The sequence below is a fragment of the Carettochelys insculpta genome, chromosome 4, assembly GCF_033958435.1.
Source record: "Carettochelys insculpta isolate YL-2023 chromosome 4, ASM3395843v1, whole genome shotgun sequence".
In the NCBI taxonomy this organism is placed as follows: Eukaryota; Metazoa; Chordata; order Testudines; family Carettochelyidae; genus Carettochelys; species Carettochelys insculpta.
In genome coordinates, this window is record NC_134140.1 from 22,966,142 (window position 1) to 22,980,576 (window position 14,435).

General features: G+C 41.3%; 1 protein-coding gene across 7 annotated transcripts in view; it reads right to left on the reverse strand.

Moving 5' to 3' along the window:
* Window positions 1–1,829: 1,829 nt before the first annotated feature.
* The window catches only part of SORCS2 (sortilin related VPS10 domain containing receptor 2), an 822,591-nt gene continuing 809,985 nt past the window's right edge, over window positions 1,830–14,435 (reverse strand). For 2 of the 7 annotated variants that reach the window (XM_074992440.1, XM_074992446.1), the window contains exons 24-28: window positions 12,841–12,940; window positions 11,234–11,336; window positions 8,545–8,702; window positions 5,387–5,466; window positions 1,830–5,042 (exon numbers count right to left, since the gene is read on the reverse strand). In XM_074992440.1, the coding sequence (XP_074848541.1) occupies window positions 5,019–5,042; window positions 5,387–5,466; window positions 8,545–8,702; window positions 11,234–11,336; window positions 12,841–12,940 (465 nt within the window). In that variant the 3' untranslated portion in view covers window positions 1,830–5,018. The remainder of the gene's footprint in view (window positions 5,043–5,386; window positions 5,467–8,544; window positions 8,703–11,233; window positions 11,337–12,840; window positions 12,941–14,435) is intronic. The other 5 variants (XM_074992445.1, XM_074992444.1, XM_074992441.1 and 2 more) reach the window with 5 other exon arrangements.

The window sequence follows — 14,435 nt, forward strand, 5'->3', positions numbered from 1 at the left end:
GTGGCTCCAAACAGCCCTGTGCTGCTCTCTCGTCTTGCTCTGTGGGGAAGGCAGGAGGCTCCTGTTCCTCCCTTGCTGCCGCTGGGTAGGCACAAATTCTGCCTCCCAGTCCAACTGCTGCAAGGCACGCAGAAGCTTCAGCACCCACATCAGCATGGGGCAAGAGAGGGACTCCACGCCCAGCCCCACATCCATGGGGCAGGCAGGGCTCCTGAACAACCCTGAGCCTGATACTATCTCAGCTGGGAACATCTGTGATCCAGTAGAACCATGGACATTGCTGGATGAGAGCACACCAGATCTGAGAAGTGCAACCTGTAGTACACTTAGAGCAAGCGGATAAAAAAATCTATCCTTAAATAATCTTTTTGTTGTATGTACAACTAGAACAATGCCAACTTACTTCATATGCAAATAGTGAACAGTTATTAACACAAGGCTAAACTGTACCACCTTTCCTCACTTCAATTAATTCCTTATTCCTCTAGTACCTCCATTTATTTCAGTGTGATTGTTAGTAGAGAACTGTATGACTCACTCTGAGTCATCTACTCATCATTCTAATATGGAAGTATTTTACATCCAACTGAGCCTGGTGTAAAAATAACTACACAAGGGGCTGGACCACGATGAACTGGGTCCGAAAGGCATCACAGAAAAATCATTAACTCCAAGGTGTGCATTTTGAGAACTTCACTGATACACTGGAAGGTGTGTGTATGTGAGTGTGTGGGAGCAGGAGGGGGTGTGTGTTCATAAACCTCTTGGATGCCTTTGTGAGTATGCTACAGCTTGAGATGAAGGAAGCATTTTAAAACTGAAATGAAATTGTCTACATCAGCCACAGAAAGCTGTTCCACATAAGGTAGAGGAGAGAGCCAAGATGGCAGCCCTAACTCTGGTGTCTCTTTAAGAATGCCTCACTGAGAAGGAGACATGGGCTGAAGGCCAATTCTAGAACTCAAGGCCTGCTTTATAAAGCTTCAGACACTTGGCTTTCTAAGCAGGGCACAACCTGTAGATGAGGCCAACACAGTGGCAATTTTGCTTAGATAGTCTTTGCTATAGGCCAGTACCAGCACTGGAAGATGTCAGTGCAGTGGGTAGCTCACTGAACACACATTATAAGGCTTTTTAACCTATTAACATTGCAGAATGCAAATAAATTTAAGACACTAGTAAGCTGTGTGCAGATTAGCAAAATCAATGAGGTGTTACGATGCTGACGTGTAACAATGAGTTATTACACAAACTATCTTTGAAACTCTGTTTTGCTTTTTAACTCCCTTCACATCTTTGTGTGTGGGGCTACTGGTTTTCATACTTATTCATAACATTTAAATGATACTTTCAACCATAACAATAACTAAGAAAAAAAAATAATTGACTATTAATACTTTGCATTTATAGGCCTTTCATTCAGAGGATCTCACAAAAAGCCTACATCTACACTTGCCCTGAACTTCGAAAGGGGCATGGTAATCAGGCTGATGGGAGATTACTAATGAAGTGCTGCCATGTATATGCAGTGCTTCATTAGGTGAATTCTGCCTGCCACAGCAACTTCGAAGTGGCAAACTTCAAAGTGCCGGCATGCTGTGTAGCTGTGGGCCCTTTGAAGTGCCAGTGGTACTTTGAAGTGCCTCCCAGAATTTTGAGGAGTCAAGGCACTTCGATGTGCCCGTGGCTACACGGCATGCTGGTGCTTCGAAGTCTGACACTTTGAAGTTGCCGTGGAGAGTGAATTAGCCTAATGAAGTGCTGCATATTCACTGCAGCACTTCTTTAGTAATCTCCCATCAGCCTGATTACCATGCCCCTTTCGAAGTTCAGGGCAAGTTTAGACATAGCCAAAGAGTAATACATTGAGCCTCACCACACTCCTGTGAAATAGGTAAACATTATCACCCCCACCTTTCAGATGGGAAAACTTAAATCTACACTGCCACATTACTGAGCTGTAACTTTCTAGCTCAGGGGTGTGATCCCCCACCCCGAGTGCAGCAAGTACCAGTGCTGCAATTCACCAGTGTAAATGGATCCCAGAACTGTCAGCTACTTCCCTGATGGAGGTGGTTTACAGAGCGTGCTGGGAGAACTCTAGCCCAGCCCTCCTCCCGTGGCCATGCTTTCACTTTAATGTGTTGCTGCAGCAGCACTTTAATTTCAGAAATGTAGACAAAGCCTTTTAAAACTATTTAGGTACCTAATTCTCATGAGTCTGACATCTAAACATCTTGAAAATCTGGACCTAGGTGACTTGTCCAAAGTCATATGGAAAGACTGTATGACACAGGAATAAAACCCTAGTCACCTATTTCCCACCGCCTGTTCCTCAGCCATAATATTGTCCTTCCTCATTGTATAAAGAGATATAAAAGCGTGCGGGTGCTCTCTTTCTCATGGGCATCGTTGAACAGACTCAAAGCCTACTACTCGTATGAGTTTTCATTGAAACAAAAAACAAGCCACACTTCATGGAAATAACTTTCTCCCATTTTAAAAATAAGCCATTATAAAGCTATTCTGATCAGGAACTCAAAAGGCCTGCTTCATTATCTACTGGTATTATGTACCAGTACCAGCATAGCAATACTGGAAACGCCTCATAAAACAGTGCCTGAACACATTTGTATTTTGAGAATTAAATTAGTTAATGTTGGCAAATGCTGGGAAGAGTGCAAGCACTACACATAAGTGCTAAGTATTAGTGATACTGATTAATAGAGCCTTGCAGAACAGTTTAATATTATGTTTTGCAGCAGGAGCGTCCCAACAACAGAAACATGAACCAAACTGTTGTCAACGTATAAAAAATAACTATTAAAGCACAAAACTAGTGCATGCGAACTAGTCTCTATAATTCCCTTAGCTTGCAAGCAGACCAACAAACCAACCCCTGTTCAAGAATTAAATCCTTCACTCTTCTGTCCTGTACAGATCAACAGCTTCGAATTTAGTTCTCAGTAAAAGTTGTTTGCAAGATTATTTCTAGCTCATTTCGCAGTGGTGAATAAGGTAAGCCCCTGGTGAAAGTCCAGGACTCAGACATTAATGGATGGATGAATGGGCTGTTTCAGAATTACTCATAGTCCCGCATGCAGCATTGTCAACTCTCTCTGTGAGTTAATTTGCAGGACACCATAGTGAAATTTCTGTGAAATTATTACAAACAGACCTTTATGTGAACAGCTGGCACCTACTTGCCCCTCTTTTCAAGCATTTGCACCTTATGCTTTCCTATCCACTTTCATGAGGTTAGTTCCTCAAGCAGATTTTCTTGTGCTTCACACACATTCTGTGAGCTTTGTGAGTGTGTATATTGCCACCCAGAAGGTGGCGTGCTAACATGCTGTTTCTGAAGAAAGCATATTCCATGATATCGTTAATCCCCTGGCTGCATGGAAGAGCGACCTGATGCACAGGAGAATTGTTAGATAGTGCCATTTGGTCTCATCAGCATGACAGCTTGCTCAATTCACAAATGTAGGGAAAATAGTGTGGACACTTGGCTAAAAGCATTACAACAACATTCAGTGAGTAACAGAGAGCTAGTCATCCCTTGTTGAAGGCAAAAGGTGAAAAAGATTAAATAGACTTTCTGAGAATGTCCTAATTCCAGACAGTGGTGATACATGGGATGCCAAACATTTGGATGACTGATGATGTGGTTCATTTCCTACACAAATCCCTAAAACACTCTATGTACAAACAAACTGCAGGGTGTGGATTTAGGATTCGCAACCCCTGGGGAGAGAGAAGTAGGGATAAGCAAACTCTGAACTGACCCATGTGACTTTCCCAAACTGTCTGCTTTGACAGTTCCTCTGCCCCTTCTCTGAAGAAATATGGCTCAGCTCAATGATCAGGGAATAAGACTGCCATCTAGTGGTGAAATTTACAAAGTACAACTCCTTAAATCTCATCTGTTCCTGCTCCAACCCTTCCTGATTGTCCAAAACGACCAAGCTGAGTTTGCCCATCCTTAAATCAGAGGCAGGAACTGAACGCAAAGAGATATTCCAAGTATCTGTAGGAATAAAGGTTGTGGTGTGCTACATTGACATGTCTGGAGGAAAATTCTTACATCTATTGCCCTCAAAATAGAAATTTTAAGAAAATATACAAAAAAGCTACTTAAAAGAGGTATTTACATTTTTAAAAAAGAGAAAAAGGGACAGGCAGTCAAAACTGTTTATTGTATGTATAAATAAATCGTTTTGCAACTGCCAAGATGGAGGTGCTCAAGTTAGAAGATGAGAGATGAGCAACTTACACCAGCCTCTAGGAGTAAAGGCACCTGGACTGGAAGTAGCATCAAGCTAGTGGGCATTTTGGGGTGGGCTGGCGTGAGGTGTGGGGAGAGATCCTGGGGGATTCTTAGGACTCATTTCACTTGTGACAAGTCTTGACACCTGACTCCTTCAGTTTATAGCAGGGACTCCCATAGTCAGCTAATGCTCATTAGACTGTCACACACATTTTACAGGTAAGAAGTGGGACTGAAGAGGACCTAAGGAGTACATTTGTCTCCTTGATGATTCCTCCCTTAGAGCTGAACCAACCCAGGCAGTCACAGCCTTTTAAACAATTTTTTCAAGCAGCCATCTGCTTTCTACTAGTCTCTGGGTTTTAAAGTCAGCTCTTCAGGGCTGCTGAATTTCAGCCTTCCATTGAACACCCCAACCAATAAAAAGAACTAAATTCCAGTTCTTCTAAAACTGAACATAAAGAACTAAAACATATACAGAAAACAGGGCTACAAATCTGCTGCCTTAGTTTGAGTTTGAATTGTAATAAGTTCCCATTCTACAGTATCTCCCCCAGTAACAGATGATGGACACTTGTATTTTCAGGACTGTTTAGGAACCTGCTTTCCACCAGCAGGCACAGCCATGTTTGTAATTTGATGACATCCAGGGAAAAATTAAACTATACAGAGAAGAGTCTTTCGTTTTTTGTGTTCAGTTGCAAACATCAGCTAACCAGGTAACTGTGCATCTCTCTGGAGTTAATGCTCAAAACCACGCCTGAGTGATTGCCTAAAAAATATAAAAACAAAACACTAACATTAGTATATTTTGGACATTTTACTATACATTCCCCTTTTATTGCAGAGACAATTCAATCACATTAAATGGTGGTCATGTCAAACAACAATTCAGGTGCAGGTGGTGCAGCAACTCAGTGTACCTACAGCAAACTTTCTATTTGAAAGCTTTAAAAAAAATCTGCTCACAATGGTTGGTAGTGAATTCCTAGTGTTTCTATCCCAGTGACAGCACAAAGTGGTTCTCTCTGCAGCTTAAATAGGTGTAGTTGTCTTGAGGGGAGCAGGTGAGGGAGGAGAATGGAACCTGAGCCTTCCATTCAACATGCCACTGACCTGGGACTGGACACTGACCGGCATCAGCAATAAGGGAACTCTGTAGCTGTTCAAGTTTCCACCTCTCCCAGAAGGAGTCACTGCAAGGAAATGGAGTTGAGGAGTCCCAAGGTGGGGGTTGCGATAAAGTAGGCAACATAAAATATATAGAAAACAAAAAAAGTGGGTGGGTGAGTCTGGAAATACTGTACTGTGACAATTCAGAAGTTACTGAAAAAGCAAGATCAAATAAAAAAACTAGGTTTGTAAAACCCTTGCTGTGCATGGAGAGGAGGCTATTATAATGATCTTTATGGCACAGGAATAAGTAGGAATCTCCACAGCATATGAACCATCTGCAAATAATATTATGAAACAGAATTTCATATTTCAGTTGGGATGGTGATGTGTTTCATACATCAAGGCTACGTCTACACGTGCACCCAACTTCGAAATAGCTTATTTCGATGTTGCAACATCGAAATAGGCTATTTCGATGAATAACGTCTACACGTCCTCCAGGGCTGGCAACGTCGATGTTCAACTTCGACGTTGCTCAGCCCAACATCGAAATAGGCACAGCGAGGGAACGTCTACACGGCAAAGTAGCACACATCAAAATAAGGGAGCCAGGCACAGCTGCAGACAGGGTCACGGGGCGGACTCAACAGCAAGTCGCTCCCTTAAAGGGCCCCTCCCAGACACACTTTCATTAAACAGTGCAAGATACACAGAGCCAACAACTAGTTGCAGACCCTGTATATGCAGCACGGACCCCCAGCTGCAGCAGCAGCAGCCAGAAGCCCTGGGCTAAGGGCTGCTGCCCACGGTGACCACAGAGCCCCGCAAGGGCTGGAGAGAGAGTATCTCTCAACCCCCCAGCTGATGGCCGCCATGGAGGACCCCGCTATTTCGATGTTGCGGGACGCGGATCGTCTACACGTCCCTACTTCAATGTTGAACGTCGAAGTAGGGCGCTATTCCCATCCGCTCATGGGGTTAGCGACTTCGACGTCTCGCCGCCTAACGTCGATTTCAACTTCGAAATAGCGCCCAACACGTGTAGACGTGACGGGCGCTATTTCGAAGTTACTGCCGCTACTTCGAAGTAGCGTGCACGTGTAGACGCAGCCCAAGATAGTAAAAACAGCACAATAATGAGAAAGCAGGAAGATTTCCTATGTGGCCTTGTATACTATTGAAACTACAGGAAAACACGACAAATATATATAAAAAAAAGCTGCGTGTAAAAGTACAACGAGAAAAAAAATTGTCTTGAAAATGTCTGGCAGCTGATAAATGTAGGTTGCTCTGACCTAAGGACACAAGCTCTTCCTGTTCCTCTGGGTGTTGGCTGACATCTTGGCAGAACTACAGGTCACATTCAGATCTGCATTTGTTAATGGTCTAATGTAAAACATCCTCATTGCGAGGTCTTGGTCCACAATCCTTCACTCTTTATTCAAGCAACATTCTTACTGACTTCAGTGGAAGTTTTAGCTAAGAAAGGAATGCAGGATCAGACCAAATATGGCTTACAAGTAAGTTATTTTTGAAAAGGTTGTAAATCAGGATAGAACGGCTTCATTCCCATATCTTTCATCGTAAACAGCCACAGGTGCACAAATAGTGAGAGATATTCCACAACTGCAAGATGAAGATTGTGCTTGTCATGTACCTGATATAAGCTAAGAAACTATGAGTGCCTCACACTATCTGAAGAACCCTGAAAGTACCTCCTTGGTCTTCAAGACTCAATTCTAGAGATGACATAATTGAAAAATATCTTGTCATGCACAATTTTGTTCCCTGGGGTTGCTTGCTATTCTCCAGGATTGGTAGTGCTTTGTAGTATAATGTAGGCTTTAATGAAAACTGTAATGACTTTAGTGTGTGGAATTTGTTAAAAAATGTATGGATTTGGGCAAGAACAATTTTGCAGGTGAAATGTGTATTTTCCCCTTTCAGAGCTAAAATCAAAGCAAGTAGCAGCATATGGTTCAGATAAGGAAAATAAAAACAACAAAGACCATTAGAAACACAGAATAAAAATTGAAAAAAAAAAGGAAGTGAAAAAGAAGATCTTCCAGGATGTCTACCTTACATGAGTGATCCTAGGCCTTCATGTAGGGTTAATGAAGCCATTTAACCGCACAGTTGTCTCTACCACCATTTCAGCCAGTTTTATAAACCTGAGATTTAGGGCCAGATTTTCCATTTTCACAGGGTTGTCAGAAACAGCAATAGATGATCTTCCTTTGCATGCTACACTTTTTCAGATTGCTCTGTTCTCTCAATACATTTGGTACATTGTACGAGAAATGTTTAGAAGTTTTTAGACTAGCTCTCTATATAACATTCAGCAGACAGAATTCCTGTGCACTCATGAATCGCCTAGACAAGCACTTTCCTCTAACTTTGAATCACCTGTTCTAAGAGACATTCTTGAAAGATTCCTGAATGGGATGAATTCAATGAAGTTTTGAATTTGGGAATTAATTTCATGTGTCTAAAAAAGGGAACATCTTCCTTGCAATCTACCCTGTATTACAGGAACATTCATTTACATATGATTTTTCTCTGGCTAGAATCCATTACACTTTGATTTCAGCGCATGAAAAAGTTAATTTAATGCTAGTGAAGTTCAGCAATTATAATCTATGCCAGGCCTGGGCAATAAGCAGCCCAGGGGCTGGACGCGGTTTGCCAGGGTTAGCCCCCAGTGGGCCATCAGCGCTTTACTTACCTTCGCATCCGCCACAACAGGGCACTGCTTCCTACAGCTCCCATTGCCTGGGAATGGTGATCTACAGAAGTAAATGAAACCTGGCGGTCCATCAAGGGCTAACCCTGGTGAACTGCCTTTGGCTGTGGGCTGCTTATTGCCCGCCTATGATCTACGCTGTTTATTGTTCGATCTTCCTAATGTTCACATATGTCTCATGATGCTGTTCTGTGTATTTATATGGCATGTCATAAAAATCAAAAGGATAGACTGAATTTAAAGCAAAACAAAAATATAAGATAATAGCAGTTGGCAGTTTCCTTGTTGGCAGTTTATCATTCAAACCCTCCTGAAGCTGAGTATAAAAACGAAGATACTAAAAATGCAAGCAATTAAAAATAATTTTCAAAACAAAATACTAATTGAGACATTAATAAAGTGAAGGTGAAGTTACCTCTTGCGTTACCTAGTGTTTGGGAATCCAGATCATCATCAATAAACTCCTCACCCTGAATGATGTTCTGGGTGTCCTCACTGTGATTAACAGGGCTGGTCATCTCCTGTTCTTTTTCATTGTGCATCTGGGCATAAATATTTCTGCCTGGCAGTTTCCTAAAAAGCACAGAAAAAATATCCTTTGATGGAATTTAGCTTCATTTTATATACAACCGATCATATTAATCTCATATCCCTATGCAAAAATCCAATAGAATTAAATAAAGAAAAATATCTCCACTGAATTTTTAAACCAGTGTATATTACTCTAGAGTAATGCATTTTCTATTTAATTCTATTAGGCTTTCCAGTAATAGCTACAAATTTTCCATTAGTATCTACAGAAGCTCATTGGTTTTATCTCTGTTACATTTTACAGGAATTTTCTAGATGGACATCATGAAATTGCCTTATAAGGATTTCTATATAAATGCAGATTTTTTTGTTTCTTGTTCAGACATTTACTGCCCCCCGAGTAACAACAATTTTTTTCATCAAATAAAAACTCCTCTCTAACATGTAAACAAGAATAAAATAATTTTTTTGCATTTTCAAAATGTCTGTTACACAAAGATGATAAAAACATCAAAAAGAAAGGGGGAAAGTTTTTTTTTCTTTGATTGAATTGCATTTAATGGAAGTGGAATTTCTTTGAAAAACAACATGTGGATGCTGGATCCTTGCTACATGATGGGCCAGAGGCACTGGAAATTTCTAAGGGCTTTATGCTGTTCCAGTGACAGGCAGCACACTGATCCCAAACCATTATCTGGATGGTTCAGCTGATGGAGCTGACCAGTGAATCTGACAACATATCATTAGCTTGAGGCACCATGTTAACCGTCTAACACATACATTCTGAAACCAAGAGGAAGAGGAGATCTTTTTGTCTCTGAGACATTCAGTTTTGTTCTCTGAACTGTTTCTTGATTCAGCAGCTTTTGCTGCCAAGGAAATTAGCCCTTTGCCTCACTCCCATCCCGTATTAATGATTATTTGAGAAAATGTTGGACTCAAAATTGTTAATTGCTGCTATGGAAAAATTAGGGTGTGTATTTGTAAAGTATATAACTTTAAAAGTTTATTAGGAGGTACAGCCCCTGAGCATAATGGTTGTATTACCTTCTGGTTGTCAATCTCTGTCTAGGTGGATCACATGCTCTTGTTGATCCCAGTCCTGTAAAACTAAGGCTGTATCTATACTTGCCACAGAAGATCGAAAGATTAGGTTTGATCTTCTGGGGTGCCGTTTTGTGCAAGTGAGAAACAGCGCATTCCAGGGTCAATGTCGACCCCAGAACTCCGTGAGAGCCTCAAGGATTAAAGAATGTTGATGGGAGGAGCGTTCCTGTCAGCATTCTGCAGTGAGGACAGGGACGAATATCAATGGCTGCAAAATCTATTTTTGGTACGCAATTTGCTTACTTAAAATTGCATAGCAGCTGTCGATATTCAAGTAAGTGTAGGTCCAGCCTAAGGGCTCTGTGAATTCCAGTCCTGGGATATTGTTTGCTTTCTAGTGGTCCATGACGCAATAAAAACCTGGCAGCACCTAGTATCAGAGCCTAGATTAACTGACTCAGGAACACGGGGCTTGGGCTGTAGACCTAAAAACTGCAGCATAAAGACTCAGGCTCAGGAGGCAGCCCAGGCTATGAGCCCTTCCCCTGTCATGGGACCTCAGTGCCTGGTCTTCAGCCCAAACCTTAGTCGCTACATTGCAATTTTTTATCCCCACAAGCCCAAGTCAGCCAGCTAGGCCCAGTCATGGCCAGGCTACGTGTCTTTACTGCACATACCCTAGGGGAGATCAGTGCAGATGCCACGTTTTTATGACCCTGAATTCTGGAAAACCATGGTCAGTGGGTGAAGGTTGCACTTGGGGGGGCAAGTCCCAACCCCACCCCTTCCATGCTCACTGGCCTCCTGTCCTGTGGCCCCTACCCAAGACTATCACGTACACACAACCCCAGTGCTGATCAGCCGCACAGGCCCAGCTCCCCCAGTGGGGCAGCCCTGGCTTCCCCCTGGAGTATCTGGGTGGGAGCAGACAGGTAGCCACACAGCTCCACCCTGGCCTCAAGCCAGGAGCAGGTGGGAGGCTGCATGGCCCCCATGAGCAGCCAGGTGATTCCATCCTTGAGAGCTGCTGGGTGGCCCTGGCCCCAGGAGCAGCCTAATAGCTGTCCTAGCCCTGGGAGCAGCCAGGCAGTGCCCTGACAATTCTGTTCGCCCCCTGATCGTAAGTGTATGCCCTTAACATGTGCAGCACAATTTAAGTAATCAAAGTCTAGCATGCTCAGAGAAATTCAACATAGTTTTATCTGTTTTTTGGGTAAGAAATTAAACTTGTGGATCAATTAATTGTCTTAGTTGCCTAGGCTACTCATAACTCCTAAGAGTAGAAAATTAGGGATGTAGTTTATAATGACTGTTTTTTGGTGGTTGTACTGAGGCAAGCGGAATGGCTTCCCACTTTGCTGCTGTTTACTGACATTGACATCAGTTATAACTCTGATGTCTGAAAAGCTCAGGGCTTTGAAATATAGAGTGCGTTGCTTCAAACAAGTCTAGTTTTCAAGAAATGACACGTGGTTTTGCTGACATTTGAACAAATGTAGTTCTAAAAGTATATGAGCTGTACTTGCCTTTTAAACTTGTAGAGAATGAAGGCACCAATTACAACTAGACAGATAACGAAGAGAACCACTATCACCCAATATCCACTGCCTCCTCCAATCCTCTGAGAGTCTGAAATGAGAGACACATATTTGAAGAGTTTAGTAAATCTGCTTTCAGACTAATGGTCATGTTGGGTTTGCTTTACTACTGACTCTCTTAAGTAAAAGCCACTAGATTTTTATTTATACCTTTTCGCATCTCTACGCCATGTAACTTCTTGAAATAGGCAATAGCATAAACTAATTTGCAGACCAACTCATGGATGAGGAGAGAGGAAAAATGTAAATGAACTAATAACAATAACAAAAAGAACTATTATTATTATTATTATTATTACTATTATTATTAATTTGCACAGATACTGTCATTTTTCCAAGAATCTCAAAAATAAGTATTGTAGGTAACAGTCAATCAGTCTCCACATTTCTCCATTATAAATGATACATACACATTGCTATATTAATTTTACAGACGGGGAAACTGAGATACACCAAGGTCAATTGACTTGGCCAGTTGCGTAGTGACAGAGTGTAGAGTGGAATTCAGGCTTCCTAAGCTTAAATCCTGTTTCTTGTCACTAGAGAACAAACACTGGTTCTTAATGCAAGTGATTTCTACAGTAACTTTCAGATTACAAACAACAATAATGGGTGCTAGAGGAAAACCTAAGATCTGGAGAGAATGTACCTTATTTTGCCCTAGGAACTGGCCTGGTAATATATAATTTGCACCATAATTTATGGCACATCTGAATATGGCCCAATGTGCTTTTCACTTCTTTTGTTGGCTCTGTGTCATTCATCAACAAACAACAGAGAGGTCATGGATGGTGATACACGCAAAGGCACTCTGACATTGTTGAGGAGGACTTAAATCAAACAGAACCTTGGTGTTAAAACAGAACCTTTTCAACATACACCCGCCTAAGAAAACATCAACACAGAAATTCAGAGAAGTTTTCAATCCTCGCCTCTGTTTTGTAGAGTGGATTTCTGAGTCCAAATACAGGCTGGCAAACTGGGGACTCTGATAGCTGAGGCTGTCTACACTAGAGCAATTTGTCAACAGAAGATATCTTCCAATAGAACTTCTGTCAATAGATCGTGGCCAGACTGCCAAGCAAATAGAAAGAACGATCTGCTCTTTTGTCAGATAACAGTCAGACTGCCCCACCATTTTCTCAACAAAACAGGTGTTCTTCCTGAACTGAGAGTGGAAGAGTGCTTTCGAAAGGAGTGCCATGGTATTTCAATTTTAATTTCGAAAGAACGCTTTTTGTGTTTAAATGCTCTGCTGGATATTTCGAAAGAGCGCCTTCTTTAGAAAATATTGCAAAAGAACTTGCTAGTGTAGACGTGGCCTTAATGAAAAGGACAAAAATAAGAGAAAAATTGTCTTCAATCACAAGTGAACAATGAAAAACTATAAAACAGAGTATCACAAATGAACAATGAAAAACTATAAAACAAGTTGCTTGGGTGGTGCATTTTAAATTAATAAACAGAATAAAAAAACAGTTAATGTGATTCTTCTTCCAGAACTCAAATAGCAATACACAGCGTCGGATTCTTACCTGAATTAGAGCTGTCTAACGTCACTAAGACCCAGTATCCTTCTCTCAGGAAAAAGCTGATGTTATGCACATTCAAGGCTTGTTTTATAGCAGCTATTCTCTGAAAACATAAGTGAAATAATGTCACGCACATTCCAGGTTAGTTCCACTTTGAGAAAGTTAGTGCATGAAACTGAAAAACTGCAAAGTGCATTCAATGTGGAAAGAAACCCAGGAAACATTTGTTGACCGTTTCAAAGAGTTGTAACTTTTTAAGCAATTCCAATTTAAAAAATCATCCAAATTTCTGCAACTTTTCAATGTTGGAAACTGGAAATTGTTCCTAGCCAAATCTTTCTTTCCCCTTAAGGAATTCTTTAATTTTTCCACATTACGTGACAGACGGCATTTCATTTACAGGAGCTATTGGGTGTACTCGCATTGTAACTTGCACAATGAATAATCCCCAGTGAAAACCTACTTCCAATGTACATATTCTCCTAACCATATCAAAAGACAGGCCTCTCTGGAACTTTAGATTTCTTTAGTAACTTGCTCAATAATGCATGATATGTTAAGCTTTCCTTCATTTGCTCATCTCTAAGGAGGGATCCATGATTCTGTCAAAACATATATTTCCATCCACACAGAAACAATTTCTCCTATTTTTCTAATGGGACAAACTCCTTACAATATGATCTCTTGCATTTTCGTGGAACTACACCATTAAAAGTGCCACCACATCCCATGACTGTCAGACACATCATCTAGTTTCTTTTGCTTGCACCTTCAGCAAAGGTAATTTTCCAGAGAATCAAGGCTAGCTTGATAGAGTGTTCCTTAGTTCAGGATATTGCTCCCCACAGGATGCCAAATGAGAAGTCTGCCTTTATATATATGAAACCATCAAGAAAGGCTCTATTTATGTTATCTATTACCATATTCCATTTTAACAAGCCTGCACAGCCTTGTAGACAGAAAAGTCCCTGCTGTTTCTCCTACAGTATGTGTACGAACTTCACAAAGGGCCAAATTCTGATACCCCTACTTACACTCAGCCCATAAATGGTTTCACTGACTTTAATACAACTTTTTGTGAACTCAGTGTAAAGATAACATAATTTGGGCCTCTGAATTTTCAGAATTCTCCAGGAGAATACTGCTTTCACTATTCTGTCCCAAGTCTGAAATGAGGAATAGTTATGACAGTTGAATTAACAGCAGCTTCTAAAATAATGCAACCACTGCTAAAATATATGATGTAGTCTGAAACAGAGTTCTATACTTGACAATTGTTTACTGGGCATCTACACTACAGGGGAAGGCTGAATTAAGGTAAGCAATTTCATCTTTGTTAATTACGTAGCTAAAGTCAATGTACCATAATTCAGTTTTCTGCACTGTTTCCATTAAGAGAGGTCATCAGGAGTATGAGCTCCCATCGACTTCTCTTAATCCTAGTGGAGTGGGGGCAGGAGTACCAAGTTGATGTAAATTTGATTTAGCACATTCCCTACTAGGCCCACTAAATTGAACTCCAGAAGATCAGCCCTGGCAGGGTCGATCTTCCCGTAGCATAGATGTACCCTGTAAGTAGTTCTTCCTAGTGTAGTGTC